At 35.7% G+C, this 25,527-nt stretch overlaps 1 protein-coding gene across 5 annotated transcripts in view; it reads left to right on the top strand.

Moving 5' to 3' along the window:
* The window catches only part of ZNF292 (zinc finger protein 292), a 95,610-nt gene extending 72,402 nt beyond the window's left edge, over window positions 1-23,208 (top strand). For 3 of the 5 annotated variants that reach the window (XM_061427883.1, XM_061427882.1, XM_061427884.1), the window contains 4 exons: window positions 1,257-1,459; window positions 7,162-7,298; window positions 9,081-9,222; window positions 13,656-23,208. In XM_061427883.1, coding sequence (XP_061283867.1) covers window positions 1,257-1,459; window positions 7,162-7,298; window positions 9,081-9,222; window positions 13,656-20,795 — 7,622 coding nt within the window. In that variant the 3' untranslated portion in view covers window positions 20,796-23,208. Of the gene's footprint in view, window positions 1-1,256; window positions 1,460-6,594; window positions 6,685-7,161; window positions 7,299-9,080; window positions 9,223-13,655 lie in introns of those variants that run through there. The other 2 variants (XM_061427885.1, XM_061427886.1) reach the window with 2 other exon arrangements.
* Window positions 23,209-25,527: the final 2,319 nt, after the last annotated feature.

Raw genomic sequence — 25,527 nt, 5'->3', positions numbered from 1 at the left:
CCATGGGGTCGCTAAGAGTCGGACACAACTAAGCGACTTCACTTTCACTTTTCACTTTCATGCATTGGAGAAGGAAATGGCAACCCACTCCAGTATTCTTGCCTGGAGAATCCCAGGGACAGAGGAGCCTGTTGGGCTGCCGTCTATGGCGTCGCACAGAGTCGGACACGACTGACGCGACTTAGCAGCAGCAGCAGCAGTGGGTCTTAAGCAAGTGTTGAGGTTTATTGGTTGATACTTTTAAAACTTAGAGAACTTTCAGCAGACTACCCTCCAACCCCTTATTTATTTTTCCATGGATAATTTAAATTTGTCCTAAGACACCTATTAAGGCAAGATAGGGCTTCCCTGATGGCTCAGCGGTATAGAAGCCACATGCAGTGCAGGAGCCGCAGAAGATGCGAGTTCCACCCCTGGGTCAGGAAGATCCCCTGGAGGAGGAAATGGCAACCTACTCCGGTATTTTTGCCTGAAAAATCTCATGGATAGAGTAGCCTGGCAGGTTACAATCCATGGGGTCACACAGAGTCAGACATGACTGAGCATGCATGCTCAGACTTCACCTTTTAAAATGAAAAATACATCAACAGAATTGAACACAATATTAGTTGAATTTCATCCTCTAGAATATCCAAACATCCTTTTGTGGTTACCATATAAGAATCCTCCTGCCATCACAGGAAATGCCAATAGAGACAGGTTCAATCCCTGGGTCGGTAAGATGCCCTGGAGTAGGAAATGGCAACCCACTTCAGTATTGGCTGGAATAGTTTATGGTCAGGGGAAACTGGTGGGCTTTAGTCCATGAGATTGCAAAAAGTGAGGCACAACTGAGGGACTGTGCATATACACATGAATGTGTAATGCCCTCGCCCTGCAGATTTCTAGAAATGCTAACCCCTGATATTCAGGAATAAAAGCTGTGGGAGAAAGAATTTAGTATAATTTTAATAATACTGACTCGGAATCCAATGCAAAATTATTTTTATAATCAGGAATTCAACTCACCTCATTGTAAATAACTATAAATGGTACTTTAAGGGGCTAAAGTATTAATGCAACTCTAAAAAATTAACTACATAATCATCTTCTGCTTATAAGATCAAATATTTTGTGACAGTCTGAGAATAATAGAAAATTGCAACAACAAAAAAGTTTAGTTTCTCTGCTTTAAACAAATATTCCTTGTAAGTATTTGTATTGCAAATGAACTATTTACCAAATGTTAATAATCTATTATGTCTTGTTTTTTAAAGTGAATGAATTTTTAGCTTTTGAGGGTCCCATCTTGTTGGATATGAGAATTAAACATCTAATCAAAACAAATCAGTTAAGTCAAGCAACTGCTCTAGCAAAGCTGTGTTCTGACCATCCAGAGATTGGTACAAAAGGTAGTTTTAAGCAAACTTACCTTGTCTGTCTTTGTACATCGTCACCAAATGAAAAGTTAATCGAAGAGGTGAGTATGTTTTCTTTTGTTAGTAATTATTTTTTAAAGTAAAACTAATAATTTTTAATTACATTAGAATGTCTTTGACTTCCTTTTCTCTTAAATAGTGAAGAGCCATTGTTATCAGTGTTAAGTTTTTGATGTGCTCTTAGATAGTGATTGTAAGCAGCTTTCAGGATTATATGTAAACATTTCACCTGGCTTCTACTTTAAATAAATTGGCTCTTTTTTATCGGAAAGATGGTGGTAGCTTAATTTAGCTAGCATTTTTTATTAGTGTTCAGGCTTTAATTTCAGTTTTACCTGACTTCACAATACTTGCAGATTTTATTTTAACTAAGTAACTTAAAAAAATGTATGTCTTCCCCCTAAGTATACTCTCTCTCTGTCCCTCTGTATACATATCTCTCTCTGTATCTATCTATATTCATTTTTATTTGCATAGTTTAATTTAAATTTGCATGTTTAGTTTTTGTTTGTAAGACAAGTGATTGTGTTTTTTTCACTTCTAGTTGGCATAAAGTATAGTATTCATGTATTTGTGTATTTTATACTACAGATTTCTAAAAGTAGAATCGTAATCCAAATGGAATTTTGCATCTTAGAGGACTCAATTCCAAAATGAAGTTGAAGATAGGGTAGGAGAATTGAAAGTTGTTGATCAAAAAAGCAGAATATGTATATAAAGACAGTAGATAAAGAAAACTATAATACATTGGACAGTGATGTGTATATATGTCTTATTATCTCTAATATAAGTATCCTTTGATTCCAGAGCAGTAGCAAATGGCGAACAAAGGGATTGTGGGACAGATTTTAGGATATGCAAAGGGAGAAGCTGAAATAAAAGAGAGGACAATTAACAGAGGGTGCATGATCCCCTGAATAGATGGAGATTGTAATCAGAATCCAGAAGAAAGATAACCTCTAACAGAAAGCTAAATGGTCACATGAGGTTAAAGGTTGGAATTATAATGGTGATTGTGCGATTTTTCTTGAGAATAGTAAAGAGGAAGACGATAGCCTTGGACCAAGATGAGAAGCCTGTAGTGTATGTTTTGGATAATGAGGATCCTAGGAAGAGTGATGGCATGCAGTTTCTAGACCGGATGAAGTAGAGCCAAGGGCTCTGGCTTAGGAGATCATTAGTTTGGATATTAGCTATTTTTCTCTTTAGTGTTTCTCTTTTATCTCAGGTAATGGCTTTTTCATTGCTGTTTAGTAGGAGCTAAATAGAGGATTGAAATTTTCTTATTAGTCAAGAATAACTTTGTAGACAATTTATTGGCAAATATATAGTTTCTTGAGATACAGCCTTTGAAATGTGTGTGACATTTTTTAGTCCTTAAATAGTTATTATGATATTGCATCCTGTGTATTTTTCAGCTTCATTTAAGTTTTTATTATCAGTTCAGTCCCAGCCCTTAATTAAGTCTGTCCATCTGCTCATCCTTCCTTCAGGAGATTTTTATTAAGTAAATGAAAGGTGTCATCTAAACACCGAGGGGGTTGTAAGTGAGTAAAGCATGGGTCCTTAGAAGCATACCTTCTAGCAGGAAACTGTCTAAAGATAGGGTGGTTACATTAACTTCTAAAGTCCTGTTTGAAGTTGAAGACTGAATTTGTTATCTCCAGGAAAGTCTCTGTTTCTAGCTATCCTGAATAGTCAAAAAAATCTTGCAGCACTGAACCTAAATTCCCTCTTGGTTTAATTATCCAGAGTTAAGTAACAACAGCCCACCCTGCTGTGGGAGATCCTCAGGAAAATTCTATCTCTGATGTCATATGAAGTTGTTTTTTCCTTCTCATTTTAAGCAGGTGGAATTAAGATACTTCATGTTCTTTAAGCAGAGTACACAGAATCAGTTTCCCCACCCAGAAGCAAAACTAGATCACATGCTGTAGAACAGAACAGGATATGTGTAAGTCTAACAACATTTCTTGTTAGAAATCCCTTTTCACTTAGAGATTGTTTGATTATTCATTTATTTTTCTATTAGAAACATGTTGAAACTGACTCTTCATTGTTCCAAGTGAAGTAAATTATGTCATCACTTCTGCCCCAGGGAGAGTAATCACTTTGGAGCAATTGCCCAAACATTGCCCCCTTCGAAAGAGGAATGCTCTCTCCCTCACATGACCCACTTGAAACATTTCCTTTACCTATATGGTTCTTGTAAACATTTGAGGTTTTTACCCATTCCTTAGACTAGGTGGGAATAGATATTGGAAAGAGTCAACCATGACCTGGACCTATAGTCTGTGTCCAGATGAGCCAGTAAGCAAGGAATTGACTATTTCTCAGGACCCTTCCACTGTGATAGAAATAACAGCTAGCCCTGGTGGATGGCCGAGGAATGAGGCTGAGAGAGACCAGTGTTTATCTGGCTTCTCTTGAAGGACTGGGCTTTGGCCTGGGTTCTTGGTGTCAATATAAAAATGAAGTTAGAAGTGTTTATGTATTCAGTATTTCTATTGGTTTTGTTGTCAAAATAAACATAAAAGTAAAATCTTCTACTTTGCCTCTCTCTGTTATTTCCCATTTGACCCAAGTAATCATTAAATGTGAAATTTGTTTATTTCTAATATTTTTACATAGAAACATACTTTAAACATGCACACATCCTTGCTGCTAGGCACTTTTCCTGCTCTTAGTATGGACATCTTTCCATGTCATTTCTTTATAAATCAACCTCATTCCTTCTTCTGGCTGCATAATTCCATAGTATAGGTTTGTAATTAATATTTTAGTCAAACTAGAGGACATTTAAATTGTTGCCTGGTACTTATTGATAGATCCTTTCATTCTTCTTGGGAGTACACTGGTGGGGTAAATTTCTGTAAGTAGAATTGCTGAATCAGAGAACCTACACATCTTAAATAGGGCCGTGCTAACAACCCCTCCCCCCCCAAAAAAAAGATTATATGAGTTATGCTCCCATAAACAGTATATGAAATTTTTTATTCCTTAACACTATAGAGTATTTATCTTTTAAATCTAGCTTAAGATTTTGCTATTCTGAGAGTTTAAAAAAAAACAGCTAATTATTTTAGTGTAACAGGTTTACCGTTTAAGTCCTTTTCTGGATGGAGGAAAGCAGTTTTATTTTGATAAGCAAAAAGCTTCTCCTGAAATGTGTTTAAGCCCATACATTTTAAAAGTGCACTTAGTGAATGTATGTGAAATATGAAGTGTTCTGTATTTTTTGAGTATCTGGCAAAAGGCCATATTAAAACATAAAAGTCATTATTTGCAGTTTTGAAATAATTTTTACACTTTACAAAGGGATTTAGAAAAGTATATCTTTAACAAACAGATCATGCTAATTGACTTTAAGAGTTTTATTCATATTTTTAAATTTTCTAGTGTTAAATTTTTGGTCATTTTTTCAAAGCAATACAGAGTAGATATTTGTAACACATAAATAGTCCCTATATTGGTAATATATTGATAGTCCTTACTTTATGCTGCCTTGGATTATGAAAAATAGTTCTTGCTCATTGATGGCTAAAGTTGACCTATGTTTCACTTGCACAGTTTTAATTCAGCCATTGATTAGGTTTCATTTTCTCTGTAGTGTCCTCTTTTTTTTCAAGTGGGGTATCTATATTAGGGAAATAAAGGCTATTGAATAGTGCATAGTAAAAATTGCTTCCATAGCATACCAATAAAAAGTGAAGTTTTCTGTGTAATTAAATATAGCAGATGTTTCAGTTCGTATGTTGTGTATTTGTGAATTTATAGTTGTTTGTTGTTTGTTTATAGTACCTTTGTTGTTTTTATATTTTACATAGATACATGTTTTATTATTAAGTGTAAGCTAATACAGGTAATATCTTGGAAAAACTAATTTATTATATATAATGTATACATTTTGCATTATCTAACCATTCAGTAAGAACACCTTAGGTTTTTAAAACACATGAAAATTTGATTCAAAATAAATTAGACTTTCATGATTTAAGAATTTTTTTAAAATTGAACTTGTAAAATCAGCATTGATCAATGAAGACCCTCAATGTGCTTATGCAATATGCTTATGTAGAAGTCTAGAAAAAGCACAGACTTTGAAGCTAGATCTGGGTTGAAATCTTGACTGCTAATTAAGCACGCAGCTTTGAGCAAGTAACTTAATTCTCTAAGCCTTGTCTCTAAAAGAAATAGTATTAGTTTAAAAAAAAAAAATCGTAGTAGTATTTACCAGGCAAGCCATTGTGTTGGTTTAGCAGTGCTGTTCCTGAAGAAACTGACACAAATAAATGAATAGTAGAGTAGCTGCTATTTTTATTATTACTGACATCTTAATGTATAAAATGTTACTAATACCTATCTAGTAGAAAAATTATGATTAATAATTATATACATGTATAAGATGTCTAACAATACATTTAACTTATTGTAGGTATTTGAAAATACTAATTGTATAAATGTGTATTGTTCAGCCCTTTTTGTGTTTGTTTACATAGGGTTCCTTATAGATAAAGATCTATACAAAAGAGGAAGACACAGGAATAATGGAATAAGTACTGTGCCAGGGAATTCCAGGATTTGGGTTTTAATCATAACTCTTATACTAACTTCATATTTACTTTAAGAAGTGATTGTTCTTAAACACATAGATTCAGAGTTGGGTCTTAGTGTTTTCTAGCTTGATTTACTGTGTAAAATGGAACTTCTGAATCTGTCCCCTTGCAGTCTTTATCCTTGTTGTCAAAGATCAAACCTCAGGATTACCCCATTTCCATTCAGACACTTGTTTAATTCTAAACACCTTACATTTTACACACAGACACACACAAACACACACACTTTTCCTGTACTCAAAAATTAATGAGACACAGAGATTAACAGAGATATGTGTAGTTAGCTCTGTGGTACATGGGTGCTAATGGTTTGTATTGATCTTCAGTTCTTTTTGCCATTTGACAGTTGTACCATGTTAATTCTGTGGAACACCAGTGATTTGGGATTGTATGCTCTTTGTCACATCTTTATCTTAAAGCAAATACTTATAGAGATCATAGGTAAATTCTGATTGTTTTATGTAGTAAATCATTGTAGTAGAGATAATAAATTTTAATTTTTAAAAAATAAGCAATAGATGTAAGTGCATAATTAAATGAAGCAAGTTGCCTTCATCTAGGTTATACTTATGCATGCATGACTTGACAAGCTTTGAGATGGAATGAATATATATGAAAAGAAAAATAATGGAGATTTATAGAACTCTGAGGTGAGCTTCATTTAAAAGTGGTATAGCTACATAAAATGTTTCATGTTTTATTTTATTCCCTCTGATGAATAGACACTTTGTTTTTTAGTCTATATCCAGTAAATGTTTGTCTTTTTGTTCATTCTAATGCTTTTTAAATTACTGGATAAAGGGGAAAAAATACAAGTAGCAGCTTTTCTTTTTCAGTATTATAGACCTGATTTAATGGGTAGAGGTTGCTTATAATTAGCATTAGTTATTTACATATAAATGAACAGTTGTAAAGGTCTTGAAAATCATTGGTTCTCTGACTTGAAGAAAGATTATTTTTTTTAACAGTAGCCCAGTCATGACAAATTATGAATTGCTAATTTATGAGTTAATGAGGTTTTGCCAAAGAAAATGATCTGTACATATTAATAAAAATTGTAAAGTATATTACTATATATTCTAACATAAAACCATTTTATGGCATATTTCTGTATCCTTTCTCTGTAGATTTCAGAAGTTGATTGCAAAGATGCCCTAGAAATGATCTGTAACTTAGAATCTGAGGGTGATGAAAAAAGTGCTCTTGTCTTATGTACTGCATTTTTATCACGTCAGCTTCAACAGGGAGATATGTACTGTGCTTGGTGAGTTGATTTTCTTTTGAAAAGAGAAGGTTGTTAAATAAGATTACAGATAGGTTGTGCAGATACCTTAAGAACATATTTTTAAAAGTCTTTTTAGTGTTACCAAGACAAAAAAGCTTATTTTCAGATACTATATGCTGTGTAAACTGATTATCAAGTAGTTCATATTATAACTTTAAAATTTTTTTGTATTAAGAGACCACACAATTCCTTAGTATACCAGTAATGATCATATAATGATCAGTTATAATTAGGAAAATTTTAAATGTTGGAAGGTGAAAGAAGGGCTTATTTTATTTAATGCTACAATAAAAATGTTTTCAGCTATGTAAGCCACCTTTAATTTAATGTATGTATTGTTCCTTTGCATATTGCACACTTTTTGCTATTAATGCATAACTAGGTGCTAGTCATTAATGTGTAGAAATATAGTTCATTTACCTACTTACGAGGTGTCATTCTGTTAATACTTCACTAAATTCTTCAATACACATTTCTTCATATGGTACATTCCCTAGTGTGCAAACCTGTTAAATATATCATCTTTTGGGAGGATACAGATAGCAGGGATAATTACTTCAGTTAAATCAAAAAACTTAAGATCAGCTGTCTTAAGTTGGTGTTAGCTCAGACTGGCGATTTATCTGATCAGTCGACTGTATTATTAGTCTTAAGTGTTGTGCTTGTATTGTGGAAACACAAAAGAAAATTTAGTGTACAACATTCTGAAATTTAAGAATATTTACCTGAACTGTGAGGGTGAGCTCATGGTAGGAAGTGGCAGTACAGGGAATTGAGTTGAGATAGAAAAATCAACTAGAAAGCCTGTAAGTAGTTCAGCTGGGAAGTTAGTAAAGTTTCCTGTGGATATGGGGTGAGGTGAGAGAAATGTTTGAAGAGGCTGATAGATAGGGTTAGTAATAATGATGCGTTAAATTAGAAGGGCAGTGAACCAAAAAGAATGTTAATTATCCTTTTCATGTATTAACTTTCAGGTTTCAGGAGAGATCAAAGTGGGGAATTCTTAGAAAAAACTAAAGAGGTGAAAGTGGTCAAAACTAGAGAGACAGATTCTGAAGTCCTCAGTATGCAGGTTAAAATCCAGTAGATGAGCGGGTTATTCAAGTGGATGGTGAAAAGGGCAAATTTTGTAGGACTGGAAACTGAGGAGCTAATTGGAAAGGCCTGTATGGAGAATACTTGAAGTAGCAAAGATTTGTGTGGAAGTTAACTGTGGAGGACAGAGAGAAATAGGATGATAGGTAAAAAGGTGGAAAATTTCTCAGTTCAGTAGGGTTATTTTCTAACTGTGGTAGCACAGAGCAGTTATTTTCTTCTGGGTTCTATGTCATCATTGATTCTTAACATTAATAATAAATTATTAGAAGATAAAAATTAAATGCTTTTTAAAGATCATTTTGCCATTGATGCATTTTATATATACACATGTATTTTGCATTTCTTATTACTTTTAAAGTTCAGATGTGGTGTGTGTATCTTGTTTAAATGTGAGGTATGTATCTTATTTAAATGTCACGTGCTTTCCTAGTAAAAGGTAGTGAGTGCTTCTTTGAGATTGAAAAATCTTAATAAAATGATAAATCATATCTTGATTTTATTTAATAAGTCTCTAGAAAATTGAGTCTTTTTCTTTTAAACCTCATTCCACATATAGCTTTAGAATCTGAAACTAGTTTTAATTTCAAATGTAATTACTAGACTAAGTTCATGATTTTACATTGCACCTCCAACTTACTTTTTTACTTTTTTTTTTCTTTTTAGGGAACTCACTCTCTTTTGGAGTAAATTACAGCAGAGAGTAGAACCTTCTATTCAAGTGTACCTAGAAAGGTGTCGTCAACTTTCTTTGTTAACCAAGACAGTATATCACATTTTCTTCCTGATTAAAGTTATTAATTCAGAGGTAAGAATGATCAAGGTATCTTAATTTCAGATATGTAAATTACACATTTAATATGTGTACTTCCAGTGACTTTTATTTCATTTAATGCTTTGAACATTGATTTTCTTATTAGTCCTTAATTTTACTTGATACAGAGAAACTTAAAAATGCAAATAAGAGCCAGGGGCTTGCTCTTAGCCCAAAGACAAGCAATGTATACATAATACTCATATTTTATCATTCCACAGTTTTTCTTCTAGGTGTTACACTGTTTTGATAATTTGGTTCTATATAAATTTAGAAAGTGTAAAAAGAAATATAGCTTCCTTTGCTTGCCATCTGGCAGACTACAGTATCTAAAATTCCTTCTTCTACAAAAGACCAAGAAATACTTGATGAAATAAAACATTGTTCTTAGTGCTTAGCAGCTTGATTACAAGAATAGTGGAGAATTCCCTAGGCTCAAAAAGAAGAATCTAAAAATTGGAGTAGAAACTTTGAGCTGAGGCTAGGGTTCTCTTAACCTGCTGGGGAGTGGGGTGTGTTAGAACTTGGAGCAGCTAAGGGGTTTGAAGTTTTATATCCACACAGGGATAAGAGATAGGATCTTGGGCCCTTTTAAGTTGGAGATTTAGAACTGAGTTCCATGTCCCCCACCTCCTCTCCACTAACTTGTAAAGTACTATAATTTCATTGCAAAGTGAACTAGGAAAATATTACTTGAACACAGATGATGGTCAGGAACCTTGTACATGTCCATCTGGACTATGGGTCAGAGAAGGAAAATATTTTCCCTAACAAATTATAACCATAGGTCTGCCCTCACACAGATTTAGGGTCCACATTTACCCTACACTATAACCAGGAATCCCCACATCAAGTGAGTGTCAGGGAAGAAGACCTTTTCCTCTCCATTTCCTTCTTAGTTATGTTGGTTTTTCTAAGAATTAAACAGACATGGGGCAGATTAACAGGAGAACACCAAGCAAAAGTTTAATAACAGATATACATAGGAGAGGCCCAGGAAATCTAAGAAGCTCGCCAAAATGGCCAAAATCCTCACCTTAAATACCACTTTCAGTTAAAGACAAAGAGAGGATGTTGGGAGTAGCGGTTTGGGCCTTCAGAGCAAAAGGAGGCAGTTCACATGGAAATGGAAAAGCAAGTGCTTGTTGGGTCCTGCAGAGACAAGGGGACACAGTGGACTCTGATCTCCAGGCCCTGCAGAGTCTCCTCCACCATGCCCATCCCATGTTCTTTGCAGATACATCTGGGATAGCTCTGTTACAGGAACAGGCCCTTTTTCTAAATTCTTTTAGTCGATAAAGAGGAGTTTTGGGGGGTAACAAGAAAAACCTTCTTAGTCTCTTCTTAGTCTTCTGTTTCTTAAACATAATCAGCCTAAAATAATCCTCCTGTCAAAGAGACACATTTTGGGGTGGTGGAGTTTGCTCCCCTACATAAATAATATTTGAAAAGGTAAGCGTGAAGTCCTGGGCTGGTAAATGCCTAGGATCCCTGGCAGAAGCAAATTGAAGAACTACTTTGGAGGAACATACCTTCAATACATGATTCTTTGATAAAGTTCTTCTCAAGATAGGTTCACCATCAAGATTTACAATGAAAATGTCATCCATGGGCAGTTTTTGAGGAGAGAACTAACAGTAGGATTAAACTTTTTAAAGGATAAAAAGTACATAAATTACATATATTTAAAGACATAATTTAATCATAAATATCTATTAAGCATACAAAACAATCCAACATGAATGAATTTCAGTAGAATGATGGAATCATTTGCTTAATTCTTTAAATACAGTCTGATAAATCTATAAAGTACATATATTTAAAAATATAAAATAAGGAATGAAAGTATGAAAAAGAGAGAGAGGTCCTATAAAATGACCAGGCAGATTTTAAAAAGAGTCAAAAGAACTTTTAGAAATACAAAAACATAATCATAGACATGAAAACAATAGATGGATTAAACAGTACATTAGACAAAATTCTAAAGGGAAGTGATAACAGAGATTGCATATGTTTCCATTCATTTACTAGCAAAAATCAGAATCCAGCTTTTACAAAACTAATTTCTTTTGTAATAGTAATCCTTGTAGGAATGCATTTGGTTTCCACTTTAAAAGTACACAAGGGATGCCAAACAGGTCTTAGGGATCCTTGAAAGCTAGGATGTAGCTAGGATGTAGCATGACATGAAGTATTTGTATGTATAATTTTATTTTTGAAAGTAGGGTCCAGCAGACATTCTTACTGTCTTTGATCTTTTAAGATCTATATTTGGTCCGTAAATCTTACATGTATCTTTTGCTTTTTTTTTTCTCCTGAAATAATTTCTCTTCATTTTCAGGATTAAAGAACAGGAATGAACAGTAAAGGAAAGAACAGTAAAGAACAGGAATGTTTATCTGGTGTACCCCTTTCCCCTTTGTACCTCAAAACTCTAGGAGTTGTTGAGAATTGTTGCCCAGCTACTCACATAATGAGTATTAAAATAATTATTTCCTTCTTAAACTGTAATTGAGATCTGTAAAGAAAATGGAGCAAATAACTTAGTTCATCATTTTATTTATTTTTTCCTAGACCCCTGCAGTCAAAGAGTTGAAAAAATAAAGCCCTACCCTTAAGGACCTCATTTTTGCCGAGACACATTACCAGTTGCTTTGTAATGTGTCTTTCTTTAATAGTGGAATATCGAGACTCCTGAGAGGGAAAGAGCACATGGCTTAGCACAGTCTCTGGTATAGAGTAGGTGCTGAGTGAAGAAAGAAGAGGGCCCTCTAACCCATTTACCTATTAGATTCTCAAGTAGTGTTGGCCAAACAAAGTTCCTAGTAACCAAAAAAGCATGAAAAGTAGTATAAAGAAAAAAACTGTTTTCTCCTCTGTTCGCTACTCACTAAGTGCTTCTGAGCACCACGTGTGTGATTTTTTTCCTACACTAAGTACTCCTCTGATTCTCCAGACACCAGTTCAGTGTTCTGTAATTTAACTCAGTTCTGACACTGTTCACCTAACTCAATCTCTACTCAACTCTAAAGATAGTTGACATATAACCAGTTTATGAATTGAATATTACCTGTAAACTTAATCATCAGTCACACATACACAGAAAGATAAAAAACTCAAAAGAACAAAAATTTTGATACTGTTTTGTTGGCCTTATTTGTTAAGGTTTCAAATTGATTTACATCATTAAGATGGCCAGTTCAGTTTCTCAGCCTGTTTCACCCACTCTTCTTTTGGCCCACAAATCTAAGCTTCCCTTTCAGTAAAATATTTTGTTTTCTTAACCTGTGAAAATACAAATCCTTTCAGCTCTTTTGAACTTCTTTTGACTTCCTTGCCCTTTGGTCTAAAGCACACATATTTCATTACCCTGAATGTGGCCACATCTTGTGACTGGCTTATTTTTCAATTGTTTGTTCTCTTTTAGCCTTTTAAAACCCATTTTTATCTCTTCATATATTTTTCAACTGACTCTTACCTGTGTTACTGCTATATTATCATAATAGTTCAAGATGCTAATTCAAAAGGATAAAAGGTTTGTTGTGTCTTCTGCTATTCCTTATTCTTAGGATGTTCCAGTCATGAGGTAGGTGATTTGGCATTCAATTTTGGGCTTCCCTCGTGGCTCAGCTGGTAAAGAATCCTCCTGCAATGCAGGAGACCTGGGTTCAGTCCCTGGGTTGGGAAGCTCCCCTGGAGAAGGGAAAGGCTACCCACTCCATCCAGTATCCTGGCCTGGAGAATTCCATGGACTGTATAGTCCATGGGGTCACAAAGAGTCGGACATGACTGAGCAACTTTCACTTCACTTCACTTTATGATCAAATTAGGATTCCCAGTATTAAAAAAAGAACTTTATTCTCAAATGTGAGAATCTCTTTTCATTGCTAATGAGTTAGGAATTATGGGGACATTCTCAGTTTTATAACTGAACTAAGAGGGTTGTTGTTTTCAGAAGGATTGTAAATACAAACTTAGGAAATGAAATTTGCGATAAAGTTGATGACGTTTCTTGATCACTTACTATGTGCCAGACATGATACTTTAGATCCATGTTATCTATTAATGTTCACAGCAGTTTGATTAAGTTTAAGTGCTGTTTTGATCTCTTATTTTATATTGTGATATGAAAGATCAGAGAAGTTAAATAACTTCCAAATTTGCTAGGACATTACATGATTTTATACTCTTGTCTTAGCTACCAGTGTTTATGTTTTTTGCTATTCTCTACAGCTCATTTCACACACACACACACACACACACACACACACACACACACACAGCCACGATGCTTGGGAGGGGTTATCTTCATAGATGGTCTATTGCAAAATTTGAGAAAACAAACCTCAGTTTTAAAATGACTAAATTCACAAATCTGCATTGATGAGTGTAAATTAAGGTAACATTTCTTGCTTGCTTCTTCACAGACCGAAGGAGCTGGACTTGCCACTTGTATAGAGCTGTGTGTAAAAGCTCTTCGCCTGGAATCTACAGAAAACACTGAAGTGAAAATATCTATCTGCAAGACCATTTCATGCTTGTTGCCTGATGATCTGGAAGTTAAACGTGCTTGTCAACTGAGTGAATTTCTTATTGAGCCTACAGTAGATGCATATTATGCTGTGGAAATGTTGTATAACCAGCCAGACCAGAAATATGATGAAGAGAATCTTCCAATACCAAATTCTCTACGCTGTGAGCTCTTACTTGTATTGAAAACTCAGTGGCCCTTTGATCCAGAATTCTGGGATTGGAAAACTTTAAAACGACAGTGTCTTGCATTAATGGGAGAAGAAGCATCCATTGTGTCTTCAATAGATGAATTAAATGACAGTGAGGTTTATGAGAAGGTAGCAGACTACCAGGAAGATAGTAAAGACACTTCTGTGAATGGTGGAATTGGTGCTAATTCTGGCCTTAGAGACATTTGTGATGAAAAGCAGAAAAAGAGAGAGATAAAACAGTTAAGAGAGAGGGGATTTATATCAGCTCGGTTCAGGAATTGGCAAGCCTACATGCAGTATTGTGTGCTGTGTGACAAAGAGTTCCTTGGTCATCGAATAGTACGACATGCTCAAAAGCATTACAAAGATGGGATTTACAGTTGCCCCATATGTGCAAAGAACTTTAATTCTAAAGAAACTTTTGTCCCTCACGTCACGTTGCATGTTAAACAATCAAGTAAAGAGAGACTGGCAGCTATGAAACCATTAAGAAGGTTGGGAAGGCCTCCTAAGATCACAGCTACCAACGAGAATCAGAAGACAAATGCTGTGGCCAAGCAGGAGCAGCGGCCAATCAAGAAGAACAGTCTCTATTCCACAGACTTCATAGTGTTTAATGACAATGATGGCTCAGATGATGAAACTGATGACAAAGACAAATCTTACGAGCCAGAGGTGATCCCAGTCCAGAAACCAGTACCTGTTAATGAGTTCAATTGCCCTGTCACTTTTTGTAAAAAGGGCTTTAAGTACTTTAAAAATTTAATTGCTCACGTAAAGGGACATAAGGATAATGAAGATGCCAAGCGCTTTCTTGAAATGCAAAGCAAAAAAGTTATTTGCCAGTACTGTAGGCGGCATTTTGTAAGTGTTACTCATCTCAATGATCACTTACAAATGCACTGTGGCAGTAAACCATACATCTGTATACAAATGAAGTGTAAGGCTGGTTTTAACAGCTATGCGGAGCTCTTAACCCACCGAAAGGAACATCAAGTCTTTAGAGCAAAGTGCATGTTTCCTAAATGTGGTCGAATTTTTTCAGAAGCTTATTTACTGTATGACCATGAAGCACAGCATTATAATACCTACACGTGTAAGTTCACAGGTTGTGGTAAAGTTTACCGTTCTCAGAGTGAGCTTGAAAAGCATCTGGAAGACCACAATACGCCTGAAAAAGTGCTGCCTCCTGAAGACCAACTTAATTCAGCCAGAGATTCTGTTCAGCCTTCCAGAGTGAATCAGAGTGCAGAAGGGAATGCTGAGAAAGAAAGATCCATGCTTCCTTCAGAAAATAGTGTTGAAAACACCATCCCAGCTGATAGAAGTGGTGCTTGGGATAAAAGCAAGGCAGAATCACCTGTGACCAAGCAAGACCAGATTTCTGCTTCGGAGCTTGGGCAGGCTGATGGACCACTGCCAAATGGTTTGGGAAACGCTGCTCCCACTCCTCTGCTTCAGGCCAGTGAAGTAGCCGTGTCCATTAAGGTGTCCCTCAATCAGGGGATCGAGGAGAACTTTGGAAAGCAAGAAAACTCAACTGTGGAAAACACTGGTGAATCACTGGTCACAAACTTACATATACCAGTTGAAAATGCTTGTAATGATTTGTGTCACACGGATTTCCAAGAGAGAAAGGAACAGGAGTGTTTTAATGAAACCCAGATTACTCAGAATTCTTTAGTGGCCTCAGAAGCCCTCAAGATAGACGGCATGACCACACAAAACTTAGAAAGACAAGTGAGCAACCTGATGACCTTTTCTGTGCAAAACCAGGCAGGGTTTCAGAACAGTTTACCAACTCCCAAGTTTGAATGTGGAGGTAATGTTAAAACGTCATCTAGTCTTTATAATTTACCTCTGAAGACGCTGGAAAGTATCACATTTGTTCCACCACAGCCCAACCTCAGTAATTCCTTAGGAACTCCATCAGTGCCTCCAAAAGCGCCAGTTCAGAAATTCAGTTGCCAGGTTGAGGGATGTACTCGAACCTACAACTCTTCACAGAGTATTGGGAAACACATGAAGACAGCACACCCCGACCAGTACGCAGCATTCAAAATGCAGCGCAAAAGCAAAAGGGGCCAGAAAGCTAACAATTTAAATACACCAAATAATGGAAAATTTGTTTATTTTTTGCCATCACAGGTGAGCAGCTCTAATAATGCATTTTTTACACCACAGACCAAAGCCAGTGGGACTCCTGCCTGTTCTGCTCAGTTGCAGCATGTCTCATCTTCCATTTTCCCAGCTCATCTAGCAAGTGTGTCAGCTCCACTGTTGCCCTCGGTGGAAAGTGTCATGAATCCAAGTATACCTTCTCAGGATAAAAACGAACAAGGTGGTGGTCTGTTATGTTCCCAGATGGAGACTTTATCTAGCACCACCTTGCCAGCACAAATGGAAGACCTAACCAAAACAGTTTTGCCTTTGAATATCGACAGCGGCTCAGATCCTTTCCTTCCGTTACCTGCAGAAAGCAGCTCTGTGTCTCTCTTCCCATCACCAGCAGACAGTGGGACTAACTCTGTTTTCTCCCAACTGGAAAATAATACAAGTCATTTTTCTTCACAGATCGAAGGAAATACCAATTCCTCCTTTCTAAAGGGAGGGAATGGTGAGAACGCAGTTTTTCCTTCACAAGTCAGTGTTGCAAATGACTTCAGTGGCGCTGGTGCCCAACAGCCTGGACCAGAAAAAGTGAAAAAAGACCGCGGGCGGGGCCCAAATGGGAAGGAAAGAAAACCCAAGCACAACAAAAGGGCTAAATGGCCGGCAATCATCAGAGATGGGAAATTTATCTGTAGCAGGTGTTACAGGGCTTTCACTAACCCCAGATCTCTGGGTGGACACTTGTCTAAGCGATCTTACTGTAAACCACTGGATGGAGCAGAAATTGCTCAAGAACTTCTACAGAATAATGGGCAGCCTTCTCTTCTTGCCAGCATGATTCTCTCCACAAATGCCGTGAACCTGCAGCAGCCACAACAGTCTGCATTCAGTGCAGAAGCATGTTTTAAAGATCCATCATTCCTGCAACTTCTTGCTGCCGAAAACCGCTCCTCAACATTTTTACCAAATACATTTCCTCGGACTGCTGTGACTAGCTTTAATTCAAGTGTTAGTCAAGAGGGGAGCGAAATCATCAAACAGGCTTTGGAAACTGCTGGCATTCCCAGTACATTTGAGGGTGCCGATGTGCTCTCTCACGTCCCCACAGGTTGTGTCTCCGACACAGCACAAGTAAACACAACAGTGATGCCAAATCCACCTGTGCCAACCCTGCTGCAGACAGTGTGCCACCCAAGCCCCCTGCTGACAGACCAGAATGGGACACCAAACCCCAAAACTTCCTCCATTGAGGAATGCAGAAGTTTGCCTGTTTTTCCAACAAACGACTTACTACTAAAGACTGTTGAAAATGGTTTGTGTTCTAGTTCATTCCCTAATTCTAGCGGGCCATCACAAAATTTTACTGGTAGCAGTTCTCGTGTTTCAGTTATAAGTGGTCCTCAGAACACAAGGTCTAGTCATTTAAATAAGAAGGGAAACAGTGCTTCTAAGAGAAGAAAGAAAGTTACTCCTCCACTAATTGCCCCTAATACTCCCCAAAACTTGGTAACGAGTGACTTAACAGCAATGGGACTTATAGCAAAGAGTATTGAGATACCAACTACTAACCTTCATTCCACTGTAATTCCCAATTGTGAACCTCAGGGTTTGGTGGAAAATCTAACACAAAAATTAAATAATGTTGACAATCAGTTGTTTATGACTGATGTGAAAGAAAACTTCAAAACCAGTCTTGAGTCCCATACAGTGTTAGCTCCTTTAACATTAAAAACTGAAAATGGTGATTCCCAAATGATGGCTTTGAATTCATGCACACCTTCAATAAATTCTGACTTGCAGATCTCTGAAGACAATGTCATACAAAACTTTGAAAAGACTCTTGAAATTATTAAAAGTGCTATGAATTCTCAGATACTTGAGGTAAAAAATGGATCTCAGGGTATTGGTGAAACATCACAGAATGCTCAAATAAATTATAACATTCAGCTTCCTTCAGTAAACACTGTACAAAATAACAAGTTATCTGAGTCGTCTCAGTTTTCCTCCTTCATAGGTATCATGCCAACAAAAAGTAACATTCCTCAGTCTGAAGTATTACATAAGGAGGATCAAATACAGGAGATTTTAGAAGGCTTACAGAAATTAAAATTAGAAAATGACCTGTCCACTCCAGCACCCCAGTGTGTACTGATAAATACATCAGTGACACTGACTCCCACTCCTGTGAAATCAATTCCAAATGTCACAGTTCAGCCAATTTCTGAAATTATAAGCAACATTCAGTTTAATGACAGAGTTAATAAACCCTTTGTGTGTCAAAACCAAGGCTGTAATTACAGTGCTATGACAAAAGATGCACTGTTTAAGCACTACGGTAAAATTCATCAGTACACTCCAGAGATGATTCTTGAAATTAAAAAGAATCAGTTGAAATTTGCTCCATTTAAATGTGTAGTACCTACATGTACGAAGACATTTACAAGAAATTCTAATCTTCGGGCACACTGTCAGTTGGTACATCATTTTACAACAGAAGAAATGGTCAAATTAAAAATAAAAAGACCTTATGGAAGAAAGTCTCAGAGTGAAAATTCATCAGCCCCACGAATTACACAAGTGAAAAGACAGCTAGCTCTGACAGAGGAAAATAAAAGGGAATTCCAGCCTGCTTTAGAATTGGGAGCAATGAAAGAAAATACCCTCAGTAATATAGCGGTGATCCCAGAAAAACAACTTCTAGAAAAAAAAAGTCCTGAAAAAACAGAAAGTTCTTCTCAAGTGATTGCAATTACTTCAGAACAATGTAATACAAATCCTGTCACAAATGTGCAAACCAAAGGACGGAAAGTTAGGAGACATAAAAAAGAAAAGGAGGAGAGGAAACGCAAGAAGCCAGTTTCTCAGTCTCCTGAGTTTCCCACAAGATACAGTCCCTACAGACCTTATCGCTGTGTTCATCAGGGTTGCTTTGCCGCTTTCACAATACAGCAGAACTTAATTCTGCATTACCAGGCTGTGCACAAATCAGATCTACCTGCATTTTCTGCAGAGGTTGAAGAGGAGAGTGAAGCTGGTAAAGAGAGTGAAGAAATTGAAACGAAGCAAACTGTGAAAGAATTTCGATGTCAGGTGAGTGACTGTTCTCGAATTTTCCAAGCAATTACTGGCCTAATACAACACTACATGAAGCTTCACGAGATGTCGCCTGAAGAAATTGAAAGTATGACCGCTTCTGTGGATGTTGGGAAATTTCCATGTGATCAGTCAGAGTGTAAATCTTCATTTACCACATATTTAAACTATGTTGTTCATCTTGAGGCAGACCATGGAATTGGGGCCAGGGGAAGTAAAACTGAAGAAGATGGCATATACAAGTGTGACTGTGAAGGCTGTGACCGAATATATGCAACCCGGTCTAATCTCCTCCGACACATTTTTAATAAGCATAATGACAAACATAAAGCTCATCTCATTCGGCCACGAAGATTAACACCTGGTCAGGAAAATATATCAAGCAAAGCAAACCAAGAAAAGACTAAGTCTAAACACCGGGGGACAAAATACAGATCTGGAAGGGAAGGAATCAAAATGCCTAAGACCAAACGAAAGAAAAAAAATAATTTGGAAAACAAGACTGCAAAGATTGTGCAGATTGAAGAAAATAAGCCTTACTCTCTGAAACGTGGAAAGCATGTATATTCTATAAAGGCTAGAAATGATGCCTTGTCTGAGTGTACGAGCAGATTTGTCACCCAGTATCCATGTATGATAAAGGGGTGTACGTCGGTTGTTACAAGTGAAAGCAATATAATCAGACATTATAAATGCCATAAATTATCTAAGGCATTTACATCACAACACCGCAATCTCCTCATTGTCTTCAAACGGTGTTGCAGCTCACAATTAAAGGAAGCTTCTGAGCAAGAGGTTGAAAAGAGTGGTGTGAAGGATTCTGACACAAGTGTATCAGAGAGCAATGATAATGCAAGAACAGCTGTAGTTCCACAGAAGGAAGTTGTAAAAAATGAAAAAGATGAAGTGGATGAACTAACAGAATTATTTATTACCAAATTAATAAATGAAGACAACACAAGTGTGGAGACCCAGCCTCAGACCTCTTCAAATGTAAGTAATGATTTTAAGGAAAATAACCCTTGCCAGTCAGAAAAACCAAAAGCAAGTAATTTGAAGAGAGTTAATAAAGAAAAAAATGTCTCCCAAAATAAAAAGAGAAAAGTTGAAAAAGCCGAACCAGCACCAGCAGTTGAATTAAGTAGTATACATAAGGAAGAAGAAACTGCTGTTGCAATTCAAACCACTGAGGAGCACCCTGCGTCTTTTGACTGGAGCTCATTTAAACCAATGGGATTTGAGGTATCATTTCTCAAATTCCTGGAGGAGTCTGCAGTGAAACAGAAGAAAAATACCGACAAAGATCATCCCAATAGTGGGAGTAAAAAAGGATCCCATTCAAATTCAAGAAAAAATGTCGACAAGACTGCTGTGACTAGTGGAAATCATACATGTTCTTGTAAAGAAAGTGAAACTTTTGTACAGTTTGCCAATCCAACACAGCTTCAGTGCAGTGATAGTGTAAAAATTGTTTTAGACAAGACTCTGAAAGATTGCACTGAGCTTGTCTTAAAGCAGCTTCAGGAAATGAAACCTACCGTCAGTCTGAAAAAACTTGAAGTACGTTCAAATGATCCAGATGTGTCTGTTATGAAAGACATCAGTATGGGCAAAGCCACAGGGAGAGGGCAGTACTGATAACTGATGTGCTATAAATACATTATTTACAGTTTTATTTTAAATAGGAAGCCATCAAGCATGCTAAAATTGTGAATCCTTTTCGTTATTTTTTGTTGTTGCTGACGTGAATTAACCTGGCCAAAAAAGAAAAAGAAAAAAAAAAAAAACATGACGTTTTGTCATGTAAAACTTTTTTTTATCCCTATGGGACTTGAGGAACAGAATCCATACTTCAGTTACTGTAAATAGTTGAGCTAAACCTCAAATTTCTATCAGCCAGTTGCCCTTTTCATGAACTAAACTGAGTTATCTGTGTGATTGATTTGTTTCACCAGGTCACTGCTCATGTGTAACAGTACTCTTTGTAGATACCTTTTTTTGTATATATTTATTATTGTAAATCATTTGCTGCCACCAGCAGTGTGTAAGTCTAAACTATTAAATGACACGTTTATATTTGGAATTTTAATTTTTAACCAAGTGATCAAGTTTTTAAAACTGTTCTTTTATTGTTTTAAATTAAGAATTTTTTGAACTAAAAACTAGAAACTCTGCCATAGTTCATTGATTTTTTTTACATAAAACATTTATTTATAAGATGATCTCCCAAAAAAATTTACTTTTCACAGAGTAGGCACATTATATCAGCAACTTGCTCTGCTTTGTAAATTTACCTTCCAGGATTTTTTTGGGTGGTATACATATGAAATTAAAGCAGATTCTTTAGCAATTTCCTATAGCTACAATTTTTTTTTCAAAGCTTTCAATTGGATATAGTTACTATGATTCCATGAAATATAATGGGAATGTGAATAAAGGATTTCCTACATCAAAGATTTTAAACATTTGGTATTAAAAAAAAAAAATCCTTTGTGAATGTGATAGAAACTAGTAGTGTGGAGCAGTGTAAATATTTGAGGTGGTGATTTGTGAAGTAGCCCAGTATTGCCTTAAATAAAATCACATTTCATTTCTTGTTTTATACATGTGATCTTATAAAGGTTTTGTTTTTTTCTCCCCCATTTTCTGAGATTTATAGATTGGTGTATAGCTTTAAACTGTATAAACTTTTGTGGAAAGATTTTTTTAAACATTTTTATAAATCTTAAAATTGGTATCATCAAAGTGAGCCCATCTTGTGTTTATAAAATGCAAGAGTTCCTTAAACATTTATAATTACATAGATAAAACACTTTCTATAAGGAAGTTGGATGTTTTGATTTTACTGTTTATAGATGTTAGATTGTACAGATTTGTCTGTATTTTCCTGCCATATCTAATGATACTTTTTTCATTAGATTGGTCTTCCAGAACAGTATTAGTTGTTATAATTGATTATTTTGATTATTCAGTATATTGTTAGCTCTTATAGTTTAGCTTTATTCACCATATTTATACTGTGGATTTACGGCCAGAGATAGAGGTTATTTCAGGAGAGTTTATGAATCTTTCTTTGAAGTCCAACTAAAATCAGTACTGGAAACAAAAGAAAACATTCTCTCAAATTTACTTTTGTTTCTGTTTGCCATGAATAGTAGCATTGATTTTTGACTTTGTTTGTTATAAACCAGTTACATTCACAATATTATTGCCTGAGATATTGATGATATTGTGATATGAAAATGTGTATATTCCCTGTGCAACATCAGACTTGGCAGGAAAAATGAAGCACTTAATATTAACTGAAATTGCTGGTACTCTGAATAAATAAGCATGGTCAAGGAGTGAATTATTTTCTTTTGGGAAATATTTTTTTAAGTTTTATTATTAAAATATTATAGTTTTATTTTTAGGGCCAAATGGGGTATATGGAATAGTTGGTTTCTCCTCCTTAAGGTTTATTACCAATATGCATAAAACTTGACACATTAAAATCTCTACCCTTTGGTAAGCCCACTGTTATTTATTAAAATAAAAATTGTTCTTATGGGTGATTAATACATGTTTTATTCCTAAATAATAACTTAACTTTGAGTAATTTTAATATTAAATTTTTGTCAACAACTGAATGTTTCCGTACAGTTTTCTTAGAAGTTGACCTAACTCTTAAAGGTAGGCATTTGGCAAACTGCTTATAGTACAGCAACAAATAGGTTTATTTCTGATGAATGTAGTGATGAACCTGTTAAGGAAAAATGCCAATGTATTGGGGCTTTTCTTTTGCTCATTAGCTTAAGAAAATTAACCACTAGATGTTTCTGTAATTGTTCTCCTACGTGTCAGTGGGGGAGATTTGCCAACATTGAGTTAATTTTTTTTATATTCCAGGTACTGTATGCTTAAACTAATTATGGAATAGTGGGCTTTTTAGCATGGAACAGAAAAATCAAATTATGGTATAAAATAAATAATGAATTTATAGAACAACAGCATGTTGGTAAAATTTGATACGGAATGTAATGCCTAAGTATTAAAAAAGAATCAAAAATTATATATTTTTCATGGTATACTTTTCCTCAATGCCTTGTCTTTGAGATATTTTCTTCCCAGAGTGTAAATTTGCCTAACCTTTCATCATTTGAAAAATGGATTTTTTTTTTCCCCTCTTCTAAACCCAGAGAATTTGAATCTTACCAGTCAGAACATGTTATTCAAAATCGAGTTAAGTGAAATGTAACGTTTTGAGAATTTTTTCAGCGATGTCAAATTCAGTCAGCATAAGTAAATTTTTTTAAACTGTTGGACAGAGAGTTGAACAAGGCAAATTTTGATCAGGTAAGCAAACACAGTTGCTGTAGCTATTAAAACTACATAAAAGCTAGAGATATTGAGGAAATGCTCTGTTTTCAGGGCGAAAGATAAGTGGTTATGAGTGTTTATAGAAAGATGAGTCTTGAAAGATGAATGAGAGGTCAGCAACTGATCTGACTGAGGGGAAAAGGGAATTCTAGGCTGTAGGTAGGGAGTAGCCTAGTGCATTTGCAGTATTAAGGTGGTCAGTGTGGAAACATAGGGAGTTGCAGAAGCTGAACCCAAGAGGCAGATGGGCCAGGTCATGAAGGTTCTCATATGCCATGTTATCTTCACCATGCTTTGATTTGTAAGTGCTTACTGAATGCATTTATGTTAAACGATCTAATCAGGTACCAATTTTAGAAAGGCAGTTGGTACAGTATAGAGGATAGGTCGGATAAGTTGGAAGTTAAAAGTTGGGAAACTTGAAATAGTTCAGGCAAAAATTAGTGGGTAGTGTGTGTGATGTCAGTGCATGGGAAGGTGATGGGAGTGACCAGTGAAGTTTTCTAAACTGTATTAGATGTCCTGTTAAAGAACCCAGTGTGTCTTAGCATGTGGAACTTTTGTACAGAAAAGATGTTAAATGTTAAAGTGGGAGTTTTTCAGACTTCAATGATGGTGAAATATAATATTGACTATAGTTCCCTATGCTATACAGTAAACCCTTGTTTCATATCTATTTTTTAATTAGAAATATAACATTCTACTCATAGTCTAGTGGAATCAAAATGTCATAATGTTTTTAGGAAAAATTCATTATTTTCCTAATACATATATAATGCATTTATATATATATATATATATACAAAAGCTTTCCTACTACACTTGATAAAGACTTGAGAAAGAACATAAAAAACGAGATGGAAAAGTTGAAAAACAAACTAAATGAAATGGGAGCACTGAATATGAAATAGAAAAAGTAAAACATAGTAGATAAAAGATCATTGTGTAGTCCAGTTGTTTTTAAACATGACTGCTCATTAGAAACATCTGGAGCTCTAGTGAAAAAAGCAATGCCTGAGCATTTGTATTTTTCAAAAAATTTCAGATAATTCTGATATGCATCTGGATTTTAAAAGGTGATTGTAGGTTTTTTCTATTATATCCTAGTTTTGGTGAAAATGTGGTTAGTCACTCAGTTGTGTTTGACTCTTTGCAACCCCATGGATTGTAGCCCGCCAGGCTCCTCTGTCCGTGGGATTCTCCAGGCAAGAATGGGTTGCCATGCCCTCTTCCAGGGGATCTTCCCAATCCAGGGATTGAACCCAGGTCTCCAGCATTGTAGGCAAGTTCGTTACCATTTGAGCCACCACAGAAGCATTTCAGTGAAAATAGAGTTTTATTCTTTTTCTGTTGACCAATCATACAATGATATTAAGTGAGTAATAGTTACATAATTCACTAGAGTAAAAGACGTTTATCAGTTTCATAATCAATAGCCAGACAAAAAAGATAATTGTAAGCCATAATGGGAACATGATTAACATGATAATATAAAATAATTACATATAATTTGGGGAGTCTGCGAGTCATGTGGTAAGTGGAAGTGCATACATGCACATGTTTTCATCCACCCAGTCAGTGTCTTTCGGTTGATTTAATCCATTTACATTTAAGGTAATTATCCATATGTATGATCCTACTACCGCTTTCTTAATTTTTAATTGTTTTGGGTTTACTTTTTGTAGGTCTTTTCCTTCTCTTGTGTTTCCTGCCTGCCTAGAGAAGTTCCTTTAGCATTTGTTGTAAAGCTGGTTTGGTGGTGCTGAACTCTCTGAAACATTTGCTTGTCTAGAAGGCTTTTGATTTCTCTGTCAAACCTGAGGGAGAGTCTTGCTGGGTAGAATATTCTTGACTGTAGGTTCTTCCCTTTGATCACTTTTAGTATATCATGCCATTCCCTTCTGGCTTGTAGAGTTTCTGTTGAAAAATCAGCTGATAGCCTGATGGGAGTTCCCTTGTAGGTCATTTGTCATTTTCCCCTTGTTTACTATGTGTTGCATTTAATATTTCA

Source organism: Bos javanicus, chromosome 9, assembly GCF_032452875.1.
Source record: "Bos javanicus breed banteng chromosome 9, ARS-OSU_banteng_1.0, whole genome shotgun sequence".
Classification (NCBI taxonomy): Eukaryota; Metazoa; Chordata; class Mammalia; order Artiodactyla; family Bovidae; genus Bos; species Bos javanicus.
Note: the sequence above shows the minus strand (reverse complement) of the source record. Positions and strands in the feature narration are given on the sequence as shown.